The following is a 21,943-nucleotide window of genomic DNA, read 5'->3' as shown; positions in this document are numbered from 1 at the left end:
AGGACTGCTCTTAAGGAGCCTGCGGTGATATTCTTCCTGGAAGGAGACAGGATAGACTGAAATGAAAGGGTACTTGATGGGAGATACATCAGTCCTAAGCCAACAAAATTCATACATTGTTGGAAACGAAAGGAATTCATGAAAAAACACTAAATTTTCAAAAGTGGCAGAAGCTAAATGTTTGAATTTACAAACCAAGTGCCTGACCTGAGTAAAGAATCATGTCTATAAAATGTTAATTTGTAATTTGGTATCAAAATCAAAGACAATGAAGATACATATTTATATACCTATACAGATTCTGTGGATTCTTGGCTATATTTTCAGTTGGCAGCAGATGTTGGTCCTACAGTATGTATCTTGCCAGATTTGCATTAACATACACAAACCCTGTATCTCTTTCAGGGACTTAGGATTAGACTGATCATATCACTCTTGACTTTGATGTGTTAAAGGGATCGTACAGTTTTGGTTGAGACCTAATTTCAAGTTTCTAAAATTTTTTAGTGAGATAATGAGAAACCTCTTATAAGATATGAAAGAGTGTGTAATTCTATGAGGAATTCAACGTTTATTTGATGAAAATTGGTTTTGAAATGGCTGAGATATCCAAACAGAGCGATTCTAATAAAGTGTGGGACCCACACTTTATTACGATCCCTTTGTTTTACTTTGTTTTTGGATGTGTCAGTCATTCCAAACCCGATTTTCATCAAATAAACTTTGGATTCCTCTTAAAATGGTATGCCCTGTACTATATCATAAGTGTTTTCTTGGTATCTCGCAAAAAGTTAAAAGCCCAATTCTCATCTCCACCAATACTGTACCATCCCTTTAATACAAAGTAAATTATTTCCAATTTTATATATTGTTTGACATTTCTGTTGGTACATTTTGGTCCTTGGTATGAGTCATGATATCATTACAATGCAGATAAAACTTGGCTTAATCCTTCAATATCAAGACCCCTAAATCTTGAAATAAGAAATCCCCTAATACTCTGTTTGTGTCATACTGAAAATCTTATTTTTTGAGGTTCCCATATAAGTGATTCAGTTCTTCCTCATGCCCAAGAAATATTTACCAAAATAGTAATAACAAATGTATCTCACTGAAATGTTACCAAGGAAATGATCCCAATACATACCATTTGTTTTCAATTTGATATTTTTAGCAGACTGCAACAATTTTGGAAAGGGTTTATTACAGGAGAAAATGTTTTGAATCCTCTAGGCTGATTGAAATACAGTGCCTTAGAAATTATTTCTCCTCTGAGTATTTTTCTCATGAAAATGCATAGCTTCATTACTGTATAAAATCAAACTTGATTTGCAAAACAAGATTTGAAGACAAGATCATAGTCGGGAGGGGCTGGGGGAGTGCTGCAGAAGTTAGCAAGTTTTCATATTCAAATTGACAACATTACATTTCATTGCACATCCTATAGTGGAGAGAGATTACATAGATTTTGTTAAATTCCTTAAATCTGTGTAAAAATCAGAAATAAATTGTTCCAAAATTTGCCAATTTGAGAGAGAGCAGGAGAATGTTTTGATTTCCTGGACTTGATAAGTCAAATCAGAGCAAAAGAGGGAGAAAAAGTAGATGGCAAATGAATAGATGTAGATTCGGACAAGTGCTTTTCTTTAGTAATGGGATATGTACAACATCAGAATTCCCAATGACAGGCAGATTTCTTGGTTACTGGCTTGTTTTTATTCCAAGTGCAGCATTTTGTCATGTTGGTAACCCTATAACACCTAAATCATCGGTGGCTACCTCTTTCAGTAATAGTTAATGAACCACCCATGGCCAACTTTATGTGCATGTACATGTAAGTGTGTACATGTGTGTGTGTGTGTGTGTGTATGTGTGTGTGTGTGTAAAAAATGTTTTATATTCTATACGTGCTTATTTTGTTTGATTCATTATTATCCCTGTATCACCCTGCTCTGCTATTTGATATCTTGTTTTGAAATAGTGTGCTATTTACTGCATCCATTATTGAGTAGAAGTAAATACTGCAAAAATCCCCTTAGGTCCTATGGGGTTGGAGCAAAAATTCACATACAGCTGTCTGACCTTTATTTAATCAGTGCAGGCAAACCCTATTAATATACCTAGTTCATATGACAAAAATTCAATGAGTGGTAAATTTTCTAATTTGATATGAGAAACCATATTTTGGCTCATTATTAAGCAATCATTCATACAGAAATATTCATTACAAAAATAGACAAATAATTGGAATGGCCATGAACATCTGAGGGGTATACTGTATCTGATAAAGCTGCAGTTTATTCCAAATATTGTACAAATGTCAATTTAGCATAATGAAATGGCACTGGAAATCTAGATTATTGCCTAATCAGAAGTGCAGACAGCTTAGTGGCTATTTTCGTTTGATGTATCAGGCATGATACTCCGCTGATGTTAACGAATAGGAGATACCGGTAATCACTTATCAAAACTTGTGATAGAAGTTAAGACTTAAATGTGCATGTCAAGCATGCATATTTGTATGCACTTTTTTGTGTGGAAGGTTATTCTGACTTTCGTGATACAGGTGTATGCTATATTTTCTTGACTTTAGAAGCCATTAAAACTATGATATATACTCAGGAAATTTTGTAGTATTGGATATAATGTACATGCTTCAATCTTATTTCTCTGATTATCATTTTGTCCCAAATTTTGTAAAAATCTTCATTAACTAGACAATTTAGTCATGTACACCTTTTTCCAGAGTCACATTGCTGGAGCTGAAAGCCATTCTACATCTTATGAAGAAAGGCAGTGTTTATCTACAGGGTGCCCCTCCGACAAGTAGGATAAGAATTTCAGGGTACACAGCTGACACGCCCTTTTGCCAAACAGAATGACTGACAGTTGTGGTAAACCACTACATCAAGAGATGCATTTACAGTAGAGTAAAACAGTGATTTGCCAAACACACATCCAGGCTTCCTAACCCATTGAGGGCAGGTTGATTTTTGCTGTAACATGCATTTCCCATACACCTGCTCAAGCATACTCAGGACCAATCTTGGACGGGTTAATCACACTCCCTTGGAAGCTGCACACCCTCTAGTCAATGATTTTACAAAAGGTTGTATCTATATATATATAATGCCCTCTTTCCAAATTATTGAACAGTCTACATGAGTAAAATCTACTGGTTGAGTAGACATTAACATTACAAGAAACTGTTAGGTGCCAATGGGTTATATACAGTGCGCATAAAAACAAAGGTAATCCAACTTTGGAGGGCTACTATTTCTTAATTGTCATCTATGGAGAGCACAATGTTAGTTGAAAGGAAAGAGGAACTCTTCCTCTTTAAATTGGCACCTAATTATGTGACAAACGTCATGCATGACTAAGCAATGAACTTTAAAGACAACAATAACAAATTGCACTTTTTCCAAGTTTGTGTGTTATTGTGGAGGAACAATGCACGTGTCACTGCATGGATGAGATCTGTCAATGAAAGTGGCCAAATAGGTCAACCTGTACGTATGCACGTTTGTGTTTAGGGTTTCTTCTAACATTTTATGGTCCATAACCTTTAACATGGCCACCTGTCCGATAACTTAGTCACTCCTACAGAGGCCAACTCACACTGTCCATTTTCCCTGTTTACATTCAACACATAGCTGGCAGCGAAAAACCGTGTCTTGAATATTAGCAGAGAAAATGGATAATGGTTTAGCCTTTATGGGAAGGACCAGTTATCGACAACATGGCCATTTGAAGGTTATGAAGCGTAAAAGGTTAGAAGAAGCCCTAAACACGAACCTGCAATTGTGCAGGCTGGCCTAATGATTTGGCCACTTTCATTGTCAGATCTCATCCATGCAGTAAGACATGCATTGTTCCTTCACAATAACACGCAAACTTAGAAAAAGTAAAATTTGTTATTGTTGTCTTTAAAGTTCATGTGCTCAGTCATGCATGACGTTTGACAACATAATTAGGTATCATCAGAAAGAGGAAGAGTTCCTCCTTTCCTCACAACCAACATTGCACCCTCCATAGCTGACAATTATAAAATAGTAGCCCTCCAAAGTTGGATTACCTTTTTTTTTTTTGATATGCACTGTACGTATATATCTGCCTACCTCAATGTTCACCGATGTTCAATTGATGACATGAAAGGTTTGTTTGCAAAAACCGATAAGTCCATTTTTGAAGATTTTGAAGTACAATCTCTGTCATAAAGTACAAAATAATACCTTTTAAATGATATATTGGTCACTACATATAAAGGTATATTTTTTAAGTTATGGTCAAAAGAAGCAAAAATTTTCTTATTATTCTCTTTATTTTTCTAGACCTTTAATCGCAAATATCTCCATTTGGCAAATATGGACTTATCGGTTTTGCAAACAAACTCTTCACATGTTCTCAGTGTGCTTTTTAGTCTGCCATTCCCACTGACTTTGATTTCAAGTGTCTCATTGCATGAAAAAAAAAAGCTTTCACCTTTTGGTGAAAGGTATAGAAACATAAGGCTTCATGTTTCCTGCAGGGGCTGAAATTCAGTCTGCTTTGCACCACCTGTTGTGTGAAAGATAAACTTGCGCACATCAACCTGCTACATTTTCCTCAGTTAATGCATTCCTTGCTGTCTCAAATCAATTTGCACAAAGGCCAAGGAGGAATAAAGGCAGTCTGAGGTGGGGGAGGTAGATGAGGACACTTTTGTAATAAGATATTGCAACCTTCATAGGTTCATATTACCTTTGTTTCTCCTTTTCCATGCAAGAAAAAATGTTCGTAAACAAAGCACATCACGTCCAGGTGCTTGTAATAGGTAGCGTTACTGGGCAAACGTTTGCCCACATCATTGCACTGTATTCATTCACCCATGTGTAAACAATCAACCAGTGTGAAAAAGGATTTTTTTTTAGTCGAGTCTTTCTCAATGCAAATGTTTCCCAAGGGAAGCCCTAGCTGCAATAATCATTTCTTTTCTACATCTTTTTTTTTTCTTGTTATGGGGGGGGGGGGTACATTTTGTCTTACCAGCTCATGTTAAGAAATATACTAGATATAGTTTGTTAGCCCAGGTGATCACTTCTTCTTTTTTTCCCCTCTGGGAGACAATTTTGAAAGATGGAGAGACTGTTATAAGTGAAGAGCAGATTGGGAAAATGACTGGTAAGGTCAGAATTTGACTTTTTTTTCAATTTCATCCAATTATTTGCAGTAGATGGATGTCGACATGCTTGCAGAGGTGTGTCAGAATAAAATTGTACAAATAAACATATACACTCTAGATCAGTCGTATGCAATCTTATGCAATGCATTTATCTAAACTATATATAACCATAAGAATTAGACCTTTTTTTTAATGTGAGAAGTGACTTTTTCCTCCATTTACATGCTCATTTCTATAATCTCTGTGTTATTTGTATATCTTGATTTACAAATTTGTGAAACCTGCAGTGATAAAGAATTTTACATCTAAAAAACATAGCACTTGTATATAACTTCAAATATAAAAATGGTGTGTTTGTGATTGTGTGTTTTATTATTGTCATGGCCGTAGAAAAGGAGTGTTACACTTTGCTTACATTTTGGTCTTTGTCTGTACATGTATGTGATGTACCATTTTAGATTCTACTTGAGATATGAAGTTAGTGTGTGATAAATCAATTGAGCTATGAAATTTGAACTCTTGTCTGTCTAGCTTGATCATCAAAGAAACAATTATGTTTTAAGTGTGTAAATCTGATATCTTTTCAATATAATATACCATCACATCTCTAGGGATTAATATACTTGCAACCTACGGTATAACCTACTTTAACTGCCTTTGCCATGGAAACAGCTGGAAATTGTGAACATGCTAATGAGATGTTGTCATGGAAATGACAAAAGAAATGAATATCGTTAAGGCTCTAGCATATCACAGTGACATTGATGTAACACCTCATAAAGGTTCTAGCATATCACAGTGACTCTGGCAGCTTTTCAACTAAAGTAATGTATGCAAAGGAGAAATTTGTCTTATATGATTATTGTGAAACAGCTGAGCTATATATTAGAGGTACTTTAAGTTAAGTGCATTCATATGTTAAATTACATGGCATGAGGATAGGAGGCAAGAAGTGCTCTGGTGAGATGTGACTTATAACTAGGCATGGAATGACTTTTCCAAGAAAATGCAAATGTGTGAAGGTTGGAAGAGCTTATGCCTTTCAGTGGAGGATGAGAGTCTGCGTGGAAAATCTCAAAAGGCAGTCTCAGTTGGATAAGCCCTACCGTGGGACGTGATCAGGGTTATTGACAGAGTGTTGGAGGTTTGTGCACTGCACATACAAAACATCGAGAAGGATCCACTCCTATGTCCCAAGTGGGAGGAGTTTCATCCATTACTACTGTACTCTTAATGCCAGAAATAATCACGAAAAATCTCAAGTGTGACGTATAGATTTAATCCAATTGGCCTTCACGTCAATACTTTATGGGGTGGCTCAAAAGAGATTTAAAAGATACATTTCCCAAATGATCTAAGTAGAATGTAGGTAAAGAAATGCCCCACTTTTGTTATTTGAAGGAAATGATTTATTCGCAAGACACAAATGATTCAGAAAGAAAGAGCAATGGGATTTATCCAAGAATAAGTGTCTTTTGGGAAATTGTAAGTCAGATTTACTGAAGGAAAATATAATTCTATTCTCAGTATACCTTTGATACAATGTAGTGCACAACTTTTTACATTATATCTTCCTTGCCATTGATGATTTCTTTGTTTTAAAGTTCATCGTACTGCAAAGATTACATTCCTACTGGATTTGTCATTTTGCAATTTAAACAATTTGTATAGTTTGCATTTCTACTTCCCTGGACAATGTTTTTATTTCTTATACCTCATAAACATGTTCCGGCTAGGGATACATATACTTGGAGATGCCAGCTTCAGCTATAAACCTTGGCAAAAGATCATATCATTTATGAATCCTCATCCATTTTCATCTTTGAGTATTGTGTGGACAAGGTAACAGTATTTTGTATGTAAGAGCAATAGTACCCATGACATTTCTGGATATTGGATTTTGAACTTTTTTTAGATGGTTAAAGTGGTTTATGGATGAAAAGTAAGCTTGAAAATGTTGTTTGGAAAACATTTTGTGACATATTCATTTTTGAAGAGCAGCAGATGAAAAAGAAATACAATGTATGCGAGGTTGACCAATATCTTCCTTCAGAGTTTGAATCAAGTAGATATATAAAAGGTAGTTTAATTGTTAACTCCATTGATGTAACACCTCAACCTACATACATCCAGTCATGTATGAACATACATGTATATCATAGTTTTTTATCGTTTATGCCATTATTTAGTCAGTATTGTTATATGCCCATTTGGTAGTGAGTGCAGATAAAAGCCTGACTCTGTTTCCTGTAGTCGGACTAAAGACAAGGTCTTGACTAACTGAGGAGTCAGAGAGAACATTTGTCGTATATTAAGTCAGATTTTGTCGTGGGGATTTTATAGAAATGACAAAATAATGTGTATTTGAATGATAGTGTTGGCAACCAACTAAGATTTCAAATTCTTTTTATATCCATTTCTGTTTGAGTTCTGCACAAATCATCTTTACACTGCAATGAATTTCAGAGAGATTTTATTTTACTTACATGTTATAGTTGACTGATAACTGTAAAAATATCACCTCCTACAACACATTGTCTTCAAGGTGGAAAATTCCAAATTTTCTCTTGAAAAGGGATAATAATTGTTTGTAATTCCATGTATTACATGTTCATTCATTATTAAATAAACCCCTGGGAAGTTGTCTTACAAATCGCGATTCACAGAATATTTTGCTATCAAAATATATGGCATGTATACAGTGTAAAGCACAGGTTCTTTACAGGTGGTTTTGTGATTGTAGTGTACTGACTGCATTATTGGCTTTCTACCTCATGACCTTAGTGACTTGCTGTTTAGGAAGACCAACAGAGTACAGCACACGTGCACAAACACATATTAACTTATTACGAGGGTTAACGTGTGTATCTCCCCAAATGACCTGCTTCTTATTCATGTGAAACAATGTCAATCAATGATTCATCATGGCGAACCCCGATTGCCGGGCAGCTGGTATGGATGGAAACCTCGGATTCCACAAATTGATTTCCAATGCCATCACGTCCCTGAAAGCAGCTCCACTGAGCGGGGAGGCTCGCGAATGCCGGATGATTTTTTGCGACTGCATCGCCAGTCATAACATCCAAGGCCACTTTGAATACATGGAAAGGGAACAAAATCTAGAAATCTGGAATAGACAGGGATGAGAAAGCCCAATACGAAGCTTTGTGATGATAAAAACTGCTAATTTCAGCTTTTTGCACACCTGAGACTATCAAAGAGTAACCTGCTGACACTTGTGTATATTCCCTCAGGCATGATATACATTAAGTATACATATATATAATATATGACTTCAATGATATATGTATATATAAATTTAAAAAAAAACCCACTATATTTTGCTTTTGGTGGCCCGATCAGGCAGCTAAAATTCAAAATGAATTTTACATTTCCTTTTACTTCAGGCCACTACATTTCTCTTTTGTGCAACCAAAATTTCACGTTCAAAGATTTTAGCAGCCTGAATGGGCCACCAGAGGAAAAAAAAAAATTAGTGTCAAGTCCTGAGTAGATAAATATGAAATCTACTGTTTATGTTAAACAATAATGCAACACACATACAAATGAATAATGCTAGTGTTTCAATTGCATGTACTCATACCCCGCACATCTTTTATAACCTCCTAGAATTTGTTTAAAGAATTAAGAATATATCTATTGTACTGAGTGAGATTGTCCACCTCTGCACTGCCAAGGTTTAATTATAATTATGTCTTTTGAATGAAATATAAAATATGTATAGATTAATATATGACAATTTCTTTTGTCTGTCAGGTCTCTCCAGCCTAGTGCCATACCTGCCACTCTTCATGGGTCAACTAGGACTGACCGCTACCCAGATTGGACTCATACGAGGGCTGGAGCCCCTCCTCGCGCTCGTCTTTACCCACCTGTGGGGCAGCATTGCTGACAGCTTCAACCAGCACCGAGCTGTGCTCCTCACCGCCATAGGGGGCGCTACAGTGTTCCTCTTCGGCACTTTCTTTGTGCCAGCCTCCCTGCCTCTGGGATATTCCTCTCTAACCAATGTCACGCATCGGCCTAGTGTTCAAACACAGCTTGTGTCTTTGGGGCCGTACAGAACTACTGAGCCATTTCAAGAGGCAAGCGCCACCACTGAACTTCCAACGTATTTGTATATCAGTACACCATCAGTGCATTCTTGGGATAAAGAAAACGAGAGTATGCCTCGTTCACAGTCTATCATGTGTGACAGTATTTGTGCAATATTTGCCGAAAGGGAAGTCTGCAATTTCAGCAAAAGTGATACTTCATCAACAATCAAATATCAATGTTCTCAACCAATTTGCTTTGTTCAGCATGACAGAAGGAACAATGATGAAGCAAAAATGTGCAATGGAAGTGAATCGTCGGATCCCTCGGATTGCATGTATTCAGACAGTATTTGCAGTGAATGCCAGCCAGAAAGGTATTGGATTACTGAGGATGGTCAACGAATGCCTAGCGAGGACATCGTTTGTTCCAGCAATAACAGAACTCCAGGGTCAAACGCCGTGTTAGTGAATGTATCCATGGATGTGTCCCTCGATCTGTTGCCCGGCAACGGAAACTTTTCCTGTCGTTGTCATGACACCGATGCATCATTGGGAAACCAAGCCCCGCCTGGCAACAGTTCAGAATTGCTCTCCACATTCTTCCTGCTCCTCATCCTGGTGCTATTCAGCAGGTCCTTCATGTGCACCACCTCCCCAATCCTCCACTCCACCACTATGGAGCTCCTCCACCAAAAGCATGATGACTTTGGGAAGCAGCGCATCTGGGGTGCCTTCGGCTGGGGGGCATTTTCTCTCGTCTCCGGTGTCCTCATCGATTACTACGACAGGAAATCCGCAGACAGATTTTCACATTTTGACCCTGCTTTCTACCTATTCCTTGGCTTCATGCTGGCGTCGGCAGTCGCAGCATCCTTTATCGTCTTCCCACCGCAGACATCGGTCAAAGCGCAGTGCCAGAACATCCCATTACTCATACGAAAGCCAGAGATTCTTGGTTTCCTGGTGATGGTGTGTGTCCTAGGAATGGGATTTGGTGTCATAGGGACATTCCTGTTTCTCTATCTGCAGGAACTGCATGCCTCCCACACTCTCATGGGACTCACGCTAACGATAACGTGCATCGCAGAGATACCATTCTTGTTTCTCTCGAACCGCGTCATCCGCTTCACGGGCCACATAGGTGCTCTCTGCTTTTCTCTCTTTTGTTACATGGTGCGTTTCCTTGGTTACTCCCTCATCACCAATGCCTGGGCGGTGATTCCCTTTGAGCTACTCCATGGCATCACGTACGGACTGTCGTGGGCCGCCTGCACGTCGTACGCCAACCAGAACGCCCCTCCTGGATTGGCTCTCACCCTGCAAGCAGTCTTCACAAGTGTCCACATGGGATTTGGTAAGTGCACTGATGGCAGTTTACATTCAAATGTTCTGTGACACAGCTTTTTAAACCTGTACATTTACATTTGCCCAACAAAGTTAACAATTCCCCAGCACCTGAAGATTTGTTGTGTCATTTCATTTCATTTCATTTCATTTTGTTTCTTTCAACACTGAAACAATAATCGTCACAGTTTCAAGTCATGATGTAAACATATCTGCCAAAAGGCGATCAATGAAATCCTATAAACCTTGATGGGGGAAAGACCCTAAAGTAAATAAAAGACTTTGAAATGTATAACATGCAGATAGTATGATAAATAAACAATGAAAATGTTGCTTCTTCTTACTGAAGATAGCAGTTCATTTCATACTTCGTGTCAGAGATTGATTGACGGTGTCACTCAATTATTGTCCAAATCATTAATTTTTCAGCACCTAGAAGTTTCCTAATTATTGGAAACTTCCACCTCTGAAAGTGGCAGAAAATGTCACACTATTCTTAGGTGTTCGAGAATAGAGCAAGGTAACATGCACAAATGACATGGGGCAGGCGAAGAGAAGCACGTACTTTTATACACCCACCCATGCAGCACTTAGACACAATACATAACTCACCTGCACATCAGGGTGGCCACATACATTTCGGGTCCAAAAGGGTCAAAGTATGATACGCTGCATGAGATCTGCATTTTGTCACTGCAAAAAATTCAATCTGATGGGTGTTCAATGCACATTTTCATGACGGGTTCCCCTCCGCACCCCAACCCCCACCCCCACAGCATGATACTATCTGAAGTAGATGTCGATGTACTATTCGCAGACAATCCAAGAGCAATACATGCATGCATGCAGTTCATCTTTCATACAACCAGCTTGCAGCAGTCACTTGTTTCACTTTCTACTTTCTTATGTCTTCCCCATGATTGGTTCTCCCAGAAAATATCCCACAATGCTGGATATTCAGGTATCCTTTTATTTCACATTCATATTTCACTTAAAAAAATGACTCCTCACTTTTGTTTCCTCCACGTTTATGCCTTGATACTGTTCCTGTATGTTTTTGTGCTGGTTATTCAGATATCCTTTTATCTCTTATTAATTTGTCATTTCAAAACATAAAAATCTTCCTGGTTTCCCCCACTTTTATGCCTCGGTCCTGTTCCTGTATGTTTTTGTCTCTTCTCTCTTATATCTCCTCCATGATCGGTCTTTCTAGAATATTTCCCTCAATGCTATTTATTTCACATTCATTCATCACTTCAAAACATGATCACTCTTTTTATTTTCCTCCACATTTATGCCATGTCCTGTTGCTGCATATTTTGTATTCTATTTTTACTTTACATTCCCCTTTCCTTGTGCATCTTACAGGTTTCTTTAAATGTATTTATCTCACTCTAGCTATCTCTCACCGTAGCTAAGATTCCAACTGATCTGTAGACTCCCTCCCTCTCTCTCTCTCTTCAGTTTCCTCTGGGTAATCAAACTTTCAATCTGAAATGACTCACACACTGAGTGAACATTTCCATCAAGCACAGAATTCGAGGCGATTTCTCTAGAAAAGCTGACTCATAGCTTCCAAGGATATTCCCCAGTGATTGTATTCACCGTTCAGAGCATCAAACTTATCATGTAGAATTAAGTCTCATTATTGAGAAATTTCTCTCATGAACCGCAGGGCATGAATGTAAAATTGGTAGAGGCAAAAAACAAAGGCCCAATGAGCACTCTTTTTATCAACCCCTTGGGTCCCATTGAGTTTCAAATGTTGTTGCTTCGGGTAAAGTCTGTTTACATCAGTTTCACTTTCATGAAAACATATGTCAGCAGCAACTCTAACATTAATTTACCATTTCAAAGGAGACCAATAAACCCCCTATTCAGACGTATGACATTTTATACCGAAACTCGATAACGAAGCGACGTATAAAGAATCATCATATAGCCGACAGACCGTTCAGACACTAATTTCAACCGTTCTGGGAAACATCGTATAGATGTGCAAATTCCAATTTCGCATGCTGTTATAGTCATGAGTGACAGCTGTGAGGTCACCTTTCGTGCGCGCTCCCATTAAGCCCCGCCCAGTTTTACCATTCTGTGGTCGCCGTACGTTCAGACGCACACGGAATGCTGATTCGTTATCGAGTTCTAGTTCAAAACAATGCTCTGACTGTCATTTCGCAATATGTTGTTTCGTTAGTCAGCGTCCAGACGTATAATTTCATCGTATAGCTACACCGTTTTAGTCTATTTGTGACCCTGCATCACAAAACAAACAAAAAGTTGCCTGGCATGGATTTTTAGTTAAGAATAGATTCTGAAAGAGCAGAGTCTAAGCTTCTAAATGATGTATAATTCAATTCAAATAGGCTCTCCTATGCTATCTAACTATTGGAAAGGAAGGACACACTCTTGAAAGTGTGAACTGAGAAAACAGGCTCTGAAGTACAGGGTGTATTCAAGCGCTTAATCTTTACCGGGCTATGCTAGCTGTGGGATGAATGGAACAAAAAACAGGATCTTGACCACCAGAGCAACAAAAATGAAGGGATTATCAGATTGAGCTGAAATTAAGCATGCTTTATTAGCACATTCTGTACATGATTAATGCCATGCAGTAGCATCATTCTTTCCAAAGTTATTGGAGTTGAAAGTGAAGTGTATGGACATGGTTTTTGAGAAATGGGAAGAGGGTTCTATGACAAGCAACTAATCACACTATTCCACCAAAATGTGTTCGAGAAAAACTGCTGAAAAGACAAGTTCCTGTTTGTTTCATGATCCCAAACTTTAATATAGTATAGGAAAATAGTTGCTCTTTCAGAAAATATGAAAAACTCAAGATTGGTTAGGTTGACCCATTTTACCTATTTTCAGTCCTCACACAAAATCACTGTGTGCGACTCTTTGTTCGTTTTGTGATGAACGGTCACATTTATACCGTTGTAGTATAAATATTTTGGCATCTGAATGCCCTGTTAGAAAAAGGAATAGCCTCTGGATAATTTATGCAGACATTAAACCTGTGTCCATGGAAATGCTTATAGGGGAAAAAATTGCTTTATTTTCCTTCCGCTAAGAAAATTCAAAACTATTTCTAGCCAGGCTAAGCTTGGTTAGTCTCTAGGGAACACTAGGTTGTGGCTTTGGTGAAGACTTCTAAGATATTTATGAGAGCCTAAAATTTCTTCATTATGTATAATTGAGTTTAGAGTGATATTGCAAGTCATAAGCTCAGCATAACTTTGACAAGGCAATCTAAATATCAACTGCCAATCTGTCATGTCACAGATAAGATTGTAGAATGTTAGTAAACAACATGAATGTTGATGTGACATAAAATCATTATGCTGTTGTGTGCAAAACTTGCATGCATTCATATCGAGGCTTCATATTACCGGTTCGTAAATGTAATATACACCTTAAATTTTCTCCTCACAGAAAATTGCTGTTTGTTGATATGGCAAGAGTATATGTGCTGATAATTTGCAGCAAACGTGTGTTAGTGGTGTGGTAGCTTGCTTGAATTCCCCAGACAGGACGGCGGGTAATAGATGATTGCATAGTGTTTGTCACGCTTCTCTCTCATAACCCAATATAACACGATAGCCAACATATCCACCAACCAGACATCCAACTCATAACCTATCACTGCAAGGCCCAGATATTGACTATTAAAAAGCCCCAAAGCATTAAAGGCAGTATCCCTTATTACCTGGGCTTGTATGGGTCTGAACCTTCCATTGATGGCTCATAAATGTGACTTGAAACATTAAGTCATAATTAGAAGTGCAACTGAAGAGTTTGTTTGCAAAAACCGATAAGTCCATGTTTGCCAAATGGAGATATTTGCGATTAAAGGTCAAGAAAAATAAAGAGAATAATAAGAAATTTTTTTTGACCATAACTTCAAAAATGTACCTTTATATGTAGTGACCAATATATCATTTAAAAAGTATTACTTTGTACTTTATGACAGAGACCGTACTTCAAAATCTTCAGAAATGGACTTATCGGTTTTTGCGAACAAACTCTTCAATTGGTTTCAAGTTGCACTCAAGTATTTAGAAGGAAGGAACACAACCTAAAGTGAAGATCCTTAAAGCCGGGGTGTGTACAGTTCTGGTCGAGGTGAAGATTTAGCTTTTAACGTTTTGTGAGATATTCAGAAACCACTCTATGAGATGTCAAAGAGCATGCAGTTCGAAGGGGTATCAAAAGTTTATTCGATGAAAATCGGTTTTGAAATGGCTGAGATATCCAAAAACAAGGTGAAACAAAAAGATACTAATAAAGTTGGGGCATGTCGCCTTTTATTATTAGCACTTTTTGGGATATCTCAGCCATTTGAAAAGCAATTTTCATCAAATAAACGTTGAATCCTTCTTAAAATTACATGCTCTTTCATATTTCATAAGAGGCTTTTCATTATCTCACTTAGGAATGTTCAAAACATGAATCCCTACCTCAACCAGTACTGTACAGTCCCTTTAAACCTTTTTGTTGTATACTGTGTAGGCCTATTCGAGTTAGTGATATAGATATCACTTCAATAGTTCATAGCAATTGCTCCTGTGACAATTTCTCCCATGAAATATCTGCATGCTAAGCTAAGCACAAATTCTACCCACAAACATAACCCTAATTCCCTAATCCTCACATCAAACTAAACCTAACCTAAAACCCTATCACAACCCTAACCCTAACTCTAAGTCCTGAGGGAAAATAAGACCGGAGCAATTGTCCCAGGAGCAAATGTTGTGTTACCCTCTCCAGTATTATGAATGCTAGTGGGACAAGCTCACTGTAGAACTGTCTCATCTTGTTCTTAGTGTGAAGCGTATACATTTTGCTGTCCATATTATGTAATCATTCAAGTTGGCTATAACTCACTTTCGAAGAAGATTCTTCACATACCTCATCTTAGGCTACTTGCAAAATAAACTGCTACGTACCCCCTGAATGAAGCAGTAAATGCCACTCTATACTGTAGGATGATAGAGAGCAGTGCAGGGTAATAAAGGAATGATAAAAAGCAGGTAAAGAAACACACAAATCTTAAAACTCCCACAGCCCACACACAAACACCTACACAATGACTTTCTAGAGGTAGGGGGTGGGGCAACTGCGAGTAGTTCAAAAGATATCACACAGAAAACTTCAGCATGATGTAATCATTAAATACCACATCCTTTTGTATGATTTTCAGTGGCAGATCCTGGAGGGGGCACACCGGCCGCGTGCCCCCTATTTTCATTAAAACAAAAGAAATAAAAAGAAAAAAATGTGTGGCGCGTGTAAAGGCACCCCCTTTACGGAATTCCTGGATCTGCCCCTGATTTTTGTACATTGTGTTACTTGTATCACCCAAGTCATAAAGTAGACAGAGAAAATATAAGGCATGTGAACTCAAGAGCTAGAGTAATTTCTGTGATCGTCTCCTCTACTGTCCCCTGTTCATGCAGGCAAAGGGCTGGGTACCCTGCTTGGGGGGCTCGTCTATGACCGGTTTGGAGGCCGCAATCTCTTCCGGTCAGCGGCCTTTGTGGTGGGGCTCTCGGGTCCCCTCTACCTCGGGTTGTACCACGTCTTTACCAAGCGTCATCCCATGGTCCTCTACAGCCGCTTCAGGTCCGAGGAGGTGGGAAGCAGAAGGAACAGCAGAAGAGGTGAGTCTGCACAAGGTTTTATCGGCACTGTGAACCGGCTTTTCATGAGACGTGCATGAAACTTGTGCGAATTTTGCAAGGAGCCAAGATTTGGGAAAGTAAAATGAATGCGAAAGTTTTTTTGTCTGCACAATGCATTGAATGACAGTGGCAGAGCATGTAAGTTTCGTGCTGTGAAATAGGCCGTTGGCTCCAATTCACGAAAGTTTCATGCCGCAAGTGTCTCTGGTTTTATAGTAAACAGCAGTGCAAATATGAAGTGTTAAGGTTTGGAGTTATATGGCCATTGACCACCAGAAGGCATGTAATGTTTGAAGTAAATTCAAATTCCAGCAAACGTGAATTGCAATCATCAGAAAATGAGAAAGAGAATGTTATGAAAATAAAAAATTCAAATATTCAAGATGTGTAGGCATATACTTTCTTTAAAGGGGAAAATCCAGTCCAAATATAAGTTAGTCTGATAAGAAAGAGTAAAATGTTACGAATTCAACGGTATAAATTTGATCGAAATCGGACAAAAAATAAGGAAGTTATGACATTTTGAAGGTTCGCTATTTTTGGCGGAAACAGTTCTTGATCAGTCAATATGAATATGCAAATGACAAAGTGAGCATGTCATTCCCTCACCACTTACCATATAGTTTGTAAATAGATTTTGGAAATTTCAGTTTTTCATTCAAATGCAATTATGCCCGAGGCTCAAATCCTCTTATATCTAACTTATCACTATTCTGAAGTTATTCAACCGGGAATAACGTCATGTTTCAGACTTCAAGGACAGAAACATTGAATTGTCGCCATTTTTTTGTACACGATCAATGGAAAATTGTGAGGGTATGACCTGGTTAGCTCACTCATTTGCATATTCATACCCACTGTACAAGAACTGTTTTGGAGAAATTATCAAAATTTCATAACTTCCTTATTTTTCATCCAATTTCAGTCAAATTTTTACCGTTGAACTCGTAAAATTTTACTCTTTTTTATCAGACTATCTTATATTTGGACTGGATTTCCTCTTTAAGCAGAGAGCTGATGATGAGCTAATACCTCTCTCTCTAAAAAAAAAAAAAAATGGAAAGTGTTGACCGTCTAATAAATTGCAAATGCATGGACATTGGATCAGTCAGTAATGTTCATTCTGATATTAGTTGAAATCTTTATTACCAGTTATACTCACTGTAAAAGAGATTCATGGTCTTGAAGATTTCACTAGATCCAGAAAAAAAATGTTGCAAAAGTAAAAAAAAAACAACAACTTGCTGTATCATTTCACTGTTCTGATAAAATATATTTTCTGGTAATGAATTCAGTGAGCAATTGTGTGATCATATTCCAGAGAGTAGTGCAGGTGATCGTGGGGCTCAGTCAATAGAGATGGAGGCAGAGTTGGTTGAGGAGGATCCACGCCCTAAGCTAGACGCCAGCTCCATGAGGCTGGCCCTACGTGACATCAACCGCCCCGCCTCTCCTATAGATACCGACGCCCCTGGCACGAGCGGTATGGGGCGTGGCTACCAGCAGTGTGCCATGGAGATGCTGCCCCACCCCGCTGCCTTCCATGGACCGGTGTACGCCCCGCCTCCACGACCCCCTCGGGACTTCATGGTGAGGATGCCTTGCGGATACTACCACAAGAGGAGAATGGACTCTCTGGAGGATGATGATGTCATGGATGGGTCGCCGGGGGCAACCAGTCTTGCTGCTCTTATCCAGGGTGAGCAGGGGAGACCTGGACTCTACGGGCTGGACATGGTGGAGAGGGAGCGACTCATGTTACATAACATTGGTGTGAATATGATGTCGTACTTGGATGATGTTGATTTGGACCAAGCCATGGATGCTGTTTAGTGTAGTGCAGGTGGAAACTGAAATTCTTCAAATCTTGTCCAGCCTTGGTTTTTATCTTCACATTAGTTTTGTGGCCAATTATACCAGTGCTACATTGTTTTTAATTTCTTAACAATGTTGAGCATGGTTTATGAATCATTTCTGTGTCAAGTTAGAATCTGGTAAGCTGTGTACTGTCTGTACTGTCTATTAAACAAATTATACTATTGTTGCCAAAATAGTAGAAATAATGTGAACTTTTCTTTTTTTGTGATAAGCTCAGAGGATACAATTTCGAAGAAGTGCTGGGAAGCTTCCATTCAGAATTCTGTGAGTGGGTTTTATATCAATAAAAATGAAAGACCTTCTAAAGTGTTTCCAATCAATAGAATAAACTGTACATGTGAATGAACTTTCAATTATGACATGTCATTGAGATGTATATAAGTTTAAGGTGTAAATGTCTTTATACTGTTTATACCTGCATAATTCTATGTCACATAGATCCTTATTTGCATTGTGAAGATTCTATTGGGAATTTTACCAATTCCCAAACTGAGAATAACTGTTCCAGTGAAATCAAAATTGAAACTTTTAGGTGGACAGATTCATTGGTTTTATTCATCAAACTTCATGTGCGTATCCATTTGCCACATCATGTTTTGGTAGAGTAAATTTAACTAAAACCCAAAATTCTAAATTAGTTAATTTCATTAAAACCCCGGTTGTAATTTAGTATGTAATATCAGCCTTGTGGTAAATCATAACCTGCATAACAGACCATCAGAAAGAAAGTGGGCTGTTTTAGCCACTACCACACAGATATCATCTGGGCTTTGTATGAAATAATGATGTGTAAGGAAATTTGCTGAAGAGTAGCACTAGATGATCATTTCGATTGATTGTTATGCAAAACTAAAGACAAAGAAAATGGAAGACAAACTTCAAAGTCACTTTTTGCTATCTTGAGTTTGATTAGTATCCCATTGTCCAGTGATGGTAGACCAAAAAGGAATTAGAATGTGAACATAGCTGAGCAAACACCACCAAATGTCCAGCAGTACATGATACTAACTGTGGTATAGGCTTGTAAGAAAAATGGAGCTTATCAGGGATGCCGGTGCTGTAGGAGGTAAATGTATTCCCTTTTAATGTGATGTTAGATCTGTTAATGTGCTGAATTTCTGGATATAGCGGTGCAGGTAAATTCATGATGTGGGATTACGGGAAGCACAGGCAGTGAGATCAATGCATAATTTAAGAAGCTCTGGTGGGGACTGTGAGGGGGAAAATGTCAAATGATTCCAATTAACTGAAAATGTCAGCCAGTTGGGAGGCAGTTTTCTTTTTATCAGCACTCTAACAACTGACAGCTGATGCAGCTTTGAGGTTTATATGCAGGGGCAACTTATTATCTTCAAGCTGTTCAAATTTCGATATGTATTTTTCATTACTGTCAGGTGATTTATCAAAACATTCTCTCAAATTGACTCCTAATGTTAGTTCTGTGGCAGGTCTGTTGCTTTGACCCAGTTTGGTTTTAAAACAAAATCTTGCTAGAAGAAAAATTCTGAGGTCGATGGTGCTCAAGAAATGAAATCATTTTTGCAGCCAGAATATAAATGAATAAACAAATTTACTAAGATGATCAAGTTTTTGGAAAATCAGTATTAGGGAACGAAGAGCAAGGGGACCTCTGAAATATGTGGGATAGAATACTTGATTAGAGATTGACAGTTTTAGTTTGGGTTTAGTGGACCTTAAGCCTACAAAATGATTCCAATTGATTATGTGAAATTTATTGACAATATTATGGAATTTTGCACTCTGTTTACCAAAAGTAACAATGTCCTAGAAACCACGCTAGTCTTTGGAAAGCAGGAAAATCATAAAGTAAAGAATAGGTTACCTACAATTTATCACCAATCATTTTCAAGATGATTTGATTCTAGAAAGCACCCACTGAACAACTTCTCTGAAATGATCAATGTGAAACATTTAGATGAATTTGATGCATGTTTTTCATGTAGTAAGTGCATGCCATCGTGAGATATACTATACCAAGCCTCAAACAGTTTATGTAGTGTAATCTATGAATACTTCCTCATGATACGGTGAATTACATGTTGTTGGTGTGTTAAAAATGTAGTATTTTGGATGTTGTCGTGTTATTGTCATGATGTTGAGCTCTTACTCTCTACAGTGGACTCCCATTATAACGAAGTCCTCGGGACCGGCTTTTTTCTTTCATTGTTTCAAAATTTTGTTATAACTGAACAAATAAATGATAAATAGAGCCGATAATTTTGTGATCTGGATTTTTATTTCTTTGTTACCGGAATTTCGTTATAACCGTGTTCGTTATAACAGGAGTGCACTGGAGTGTATCGCAAAACACTGCATAAAAATGGGTACAAATTCAGAAATTTAATGGATTCAAAAGGAAATTGAATTTCATAATTCTCTGGTGCTGGCAAGAAAGTTTGGGAATTAGTGAACAAGATGCAAAGGTTTTTTATCCCCAGAAAATCTAACCAATGCAATAACTGACATCACTTCGTTTTGTTTCTCTTTTTGTTTATGTTTTAAACAGGAGAAACCCAAAGCTGCAGTTGACTTGGTTAAGTAGAAAGAATTACATGTGCTTTTTAGTGCTGCTGCTGTGTAAGTGCAAAAAGTCATACGTCCTTTCCTTTGGGTTAGGAAGAAAATGGGTACATTACAAAGTGTACCATGTATAGTCATCTATATCTAATGTCATGAAACCATATGAGAGAATTTCAAAATCTACCTCCATGTTGATGTGAGCACAGATTGTGCTGACAAAGTCCCATAGAGGGCTCACTTCAAAAGCCACACAAAAAACTTAACCCTGTTTGTATCACTCTGTTCCATGACATTTGCTCCTGCAACAGTTGTTCCCATGAAATATCTGCATGCTATCAAAGCCGAACATGAAACCTACCCACAAACATAGTCCTAACCCTAGTCTGGTTTCCAGACCCTTCGGGTCACCTACTCTCAGAACTACTAGCGCCACCCACATCCATTATAGCTCTCGGTGAAAAGTAATTTTCTGTAGTTGATATCCTTTCACTGAGGAAATAGGAAGGAAAATGTCTGTATTTGACATGAAATTGTTATACAATGCATTCCTCTCGACCCTCAAATAATAAAGAAACATCCAGTCTACTGTGGTTGCATGAACTTCAAGTTCACATGTTCTAACAGTTTGGGCATGCTGAATGTGGTTAGTAATAGCATATGCCATTCTGCAACTCACAGTTTGTAAATTTCAGGCATTAAAAGAGATTTCATACATGGCATTGAGTTGATTGCTTTATTCTCTGTTTTGTTTTCATCAAACTACAGTAAATATGAAAGTTTGAATGTGAGGCAAGAAGGTAGCATTTAGAAACTCACCATGGGCACCTTGCTGAAAGACAAGAAGGTCAGAAAAGACAGCATCTTAAAACTCACCGAGGTGTCATCTCGATACAAGAAAGTGAGAAATCCAGTTCTAGAATGGCCGTTACCACAGCTTTTTGTGTCTGAAATAAAATGGTGGCACCTCTCAAAAGTTGCCTTCTCATCTTTAAAAAGGCACCTATGTGATTTCAATAGGTTGCCTTCTTGCGACATGTTTGAGCTTCCAATAGTAGGCCCTACCCAGTGAGAGTTTTAATGTAGTGAATTTTGAGAATAGTTGGCTCTTGATCAAAATGGCAACCAATACAAGGTTGGTTAGAGCTATCACAGTTTTACAGGGTGTATTACACAGTATTTCTCTGAAACAAAATGAGGCCCCTGTCATGTTTGCTCACCTGATATACTCATGTCGCCAGGTGACCACTATAGACAGGTTGCTATGAGTG

At 38.0% G+C, this 21,943-nt stretch overlaps 1 protein-coding gene across 1 annotated transcript in view; it reads left to right on the top strand.

The window, feature by feature from the left end:
• The window catches only part of LOC139725024 (major facilitator superfamily domain-containing protein 6-like), a 28,167-nt gene extending 10,078 nt beyond the window's left edge, over positions 1-18,089 (top strand). Inside the window, exons 3-5 of the mRNA XM_071636113.1 lie at positions 8,942-10,576; positions 16,032-16,235; positions 17,578-18,089. Of these exons, the coding sequence (XP_071492214.1) occupies positions 8,942-10,576; positions 16,032-16,235; positions 17,578-18,089 (2,351 nt within the window). The remainder of the gene's footprint in view (positions 1-8,941; positions 10,577-16,031; positions 16,236-17,577) is intronic.
• Positions 18,090-21,943: the final 3,854 nt, after the last annotated feature.

This window comes from Diadema antillarum, unplaced genomic scaffold (assembly GCF_040938485.1).
Source record: "Diadema antillarum isolate AM-2024a unplaced genomic scaffold, OU_Dant_1.0 seq00000009_RagTag, whole genome shotgun sequence".
NCBI classification, from domain to species: Eukaryota; Metazoa; Echinodermata; class Echinoidea; order Diadematoida; family Diadematidae; genus Diadema; species Diadema antillarum.
The sequence above is the reverse complement of the archived record's forward strand: the minus strand, read 5'-3'. Positions and strand labels throughout refer to the sequence as shown.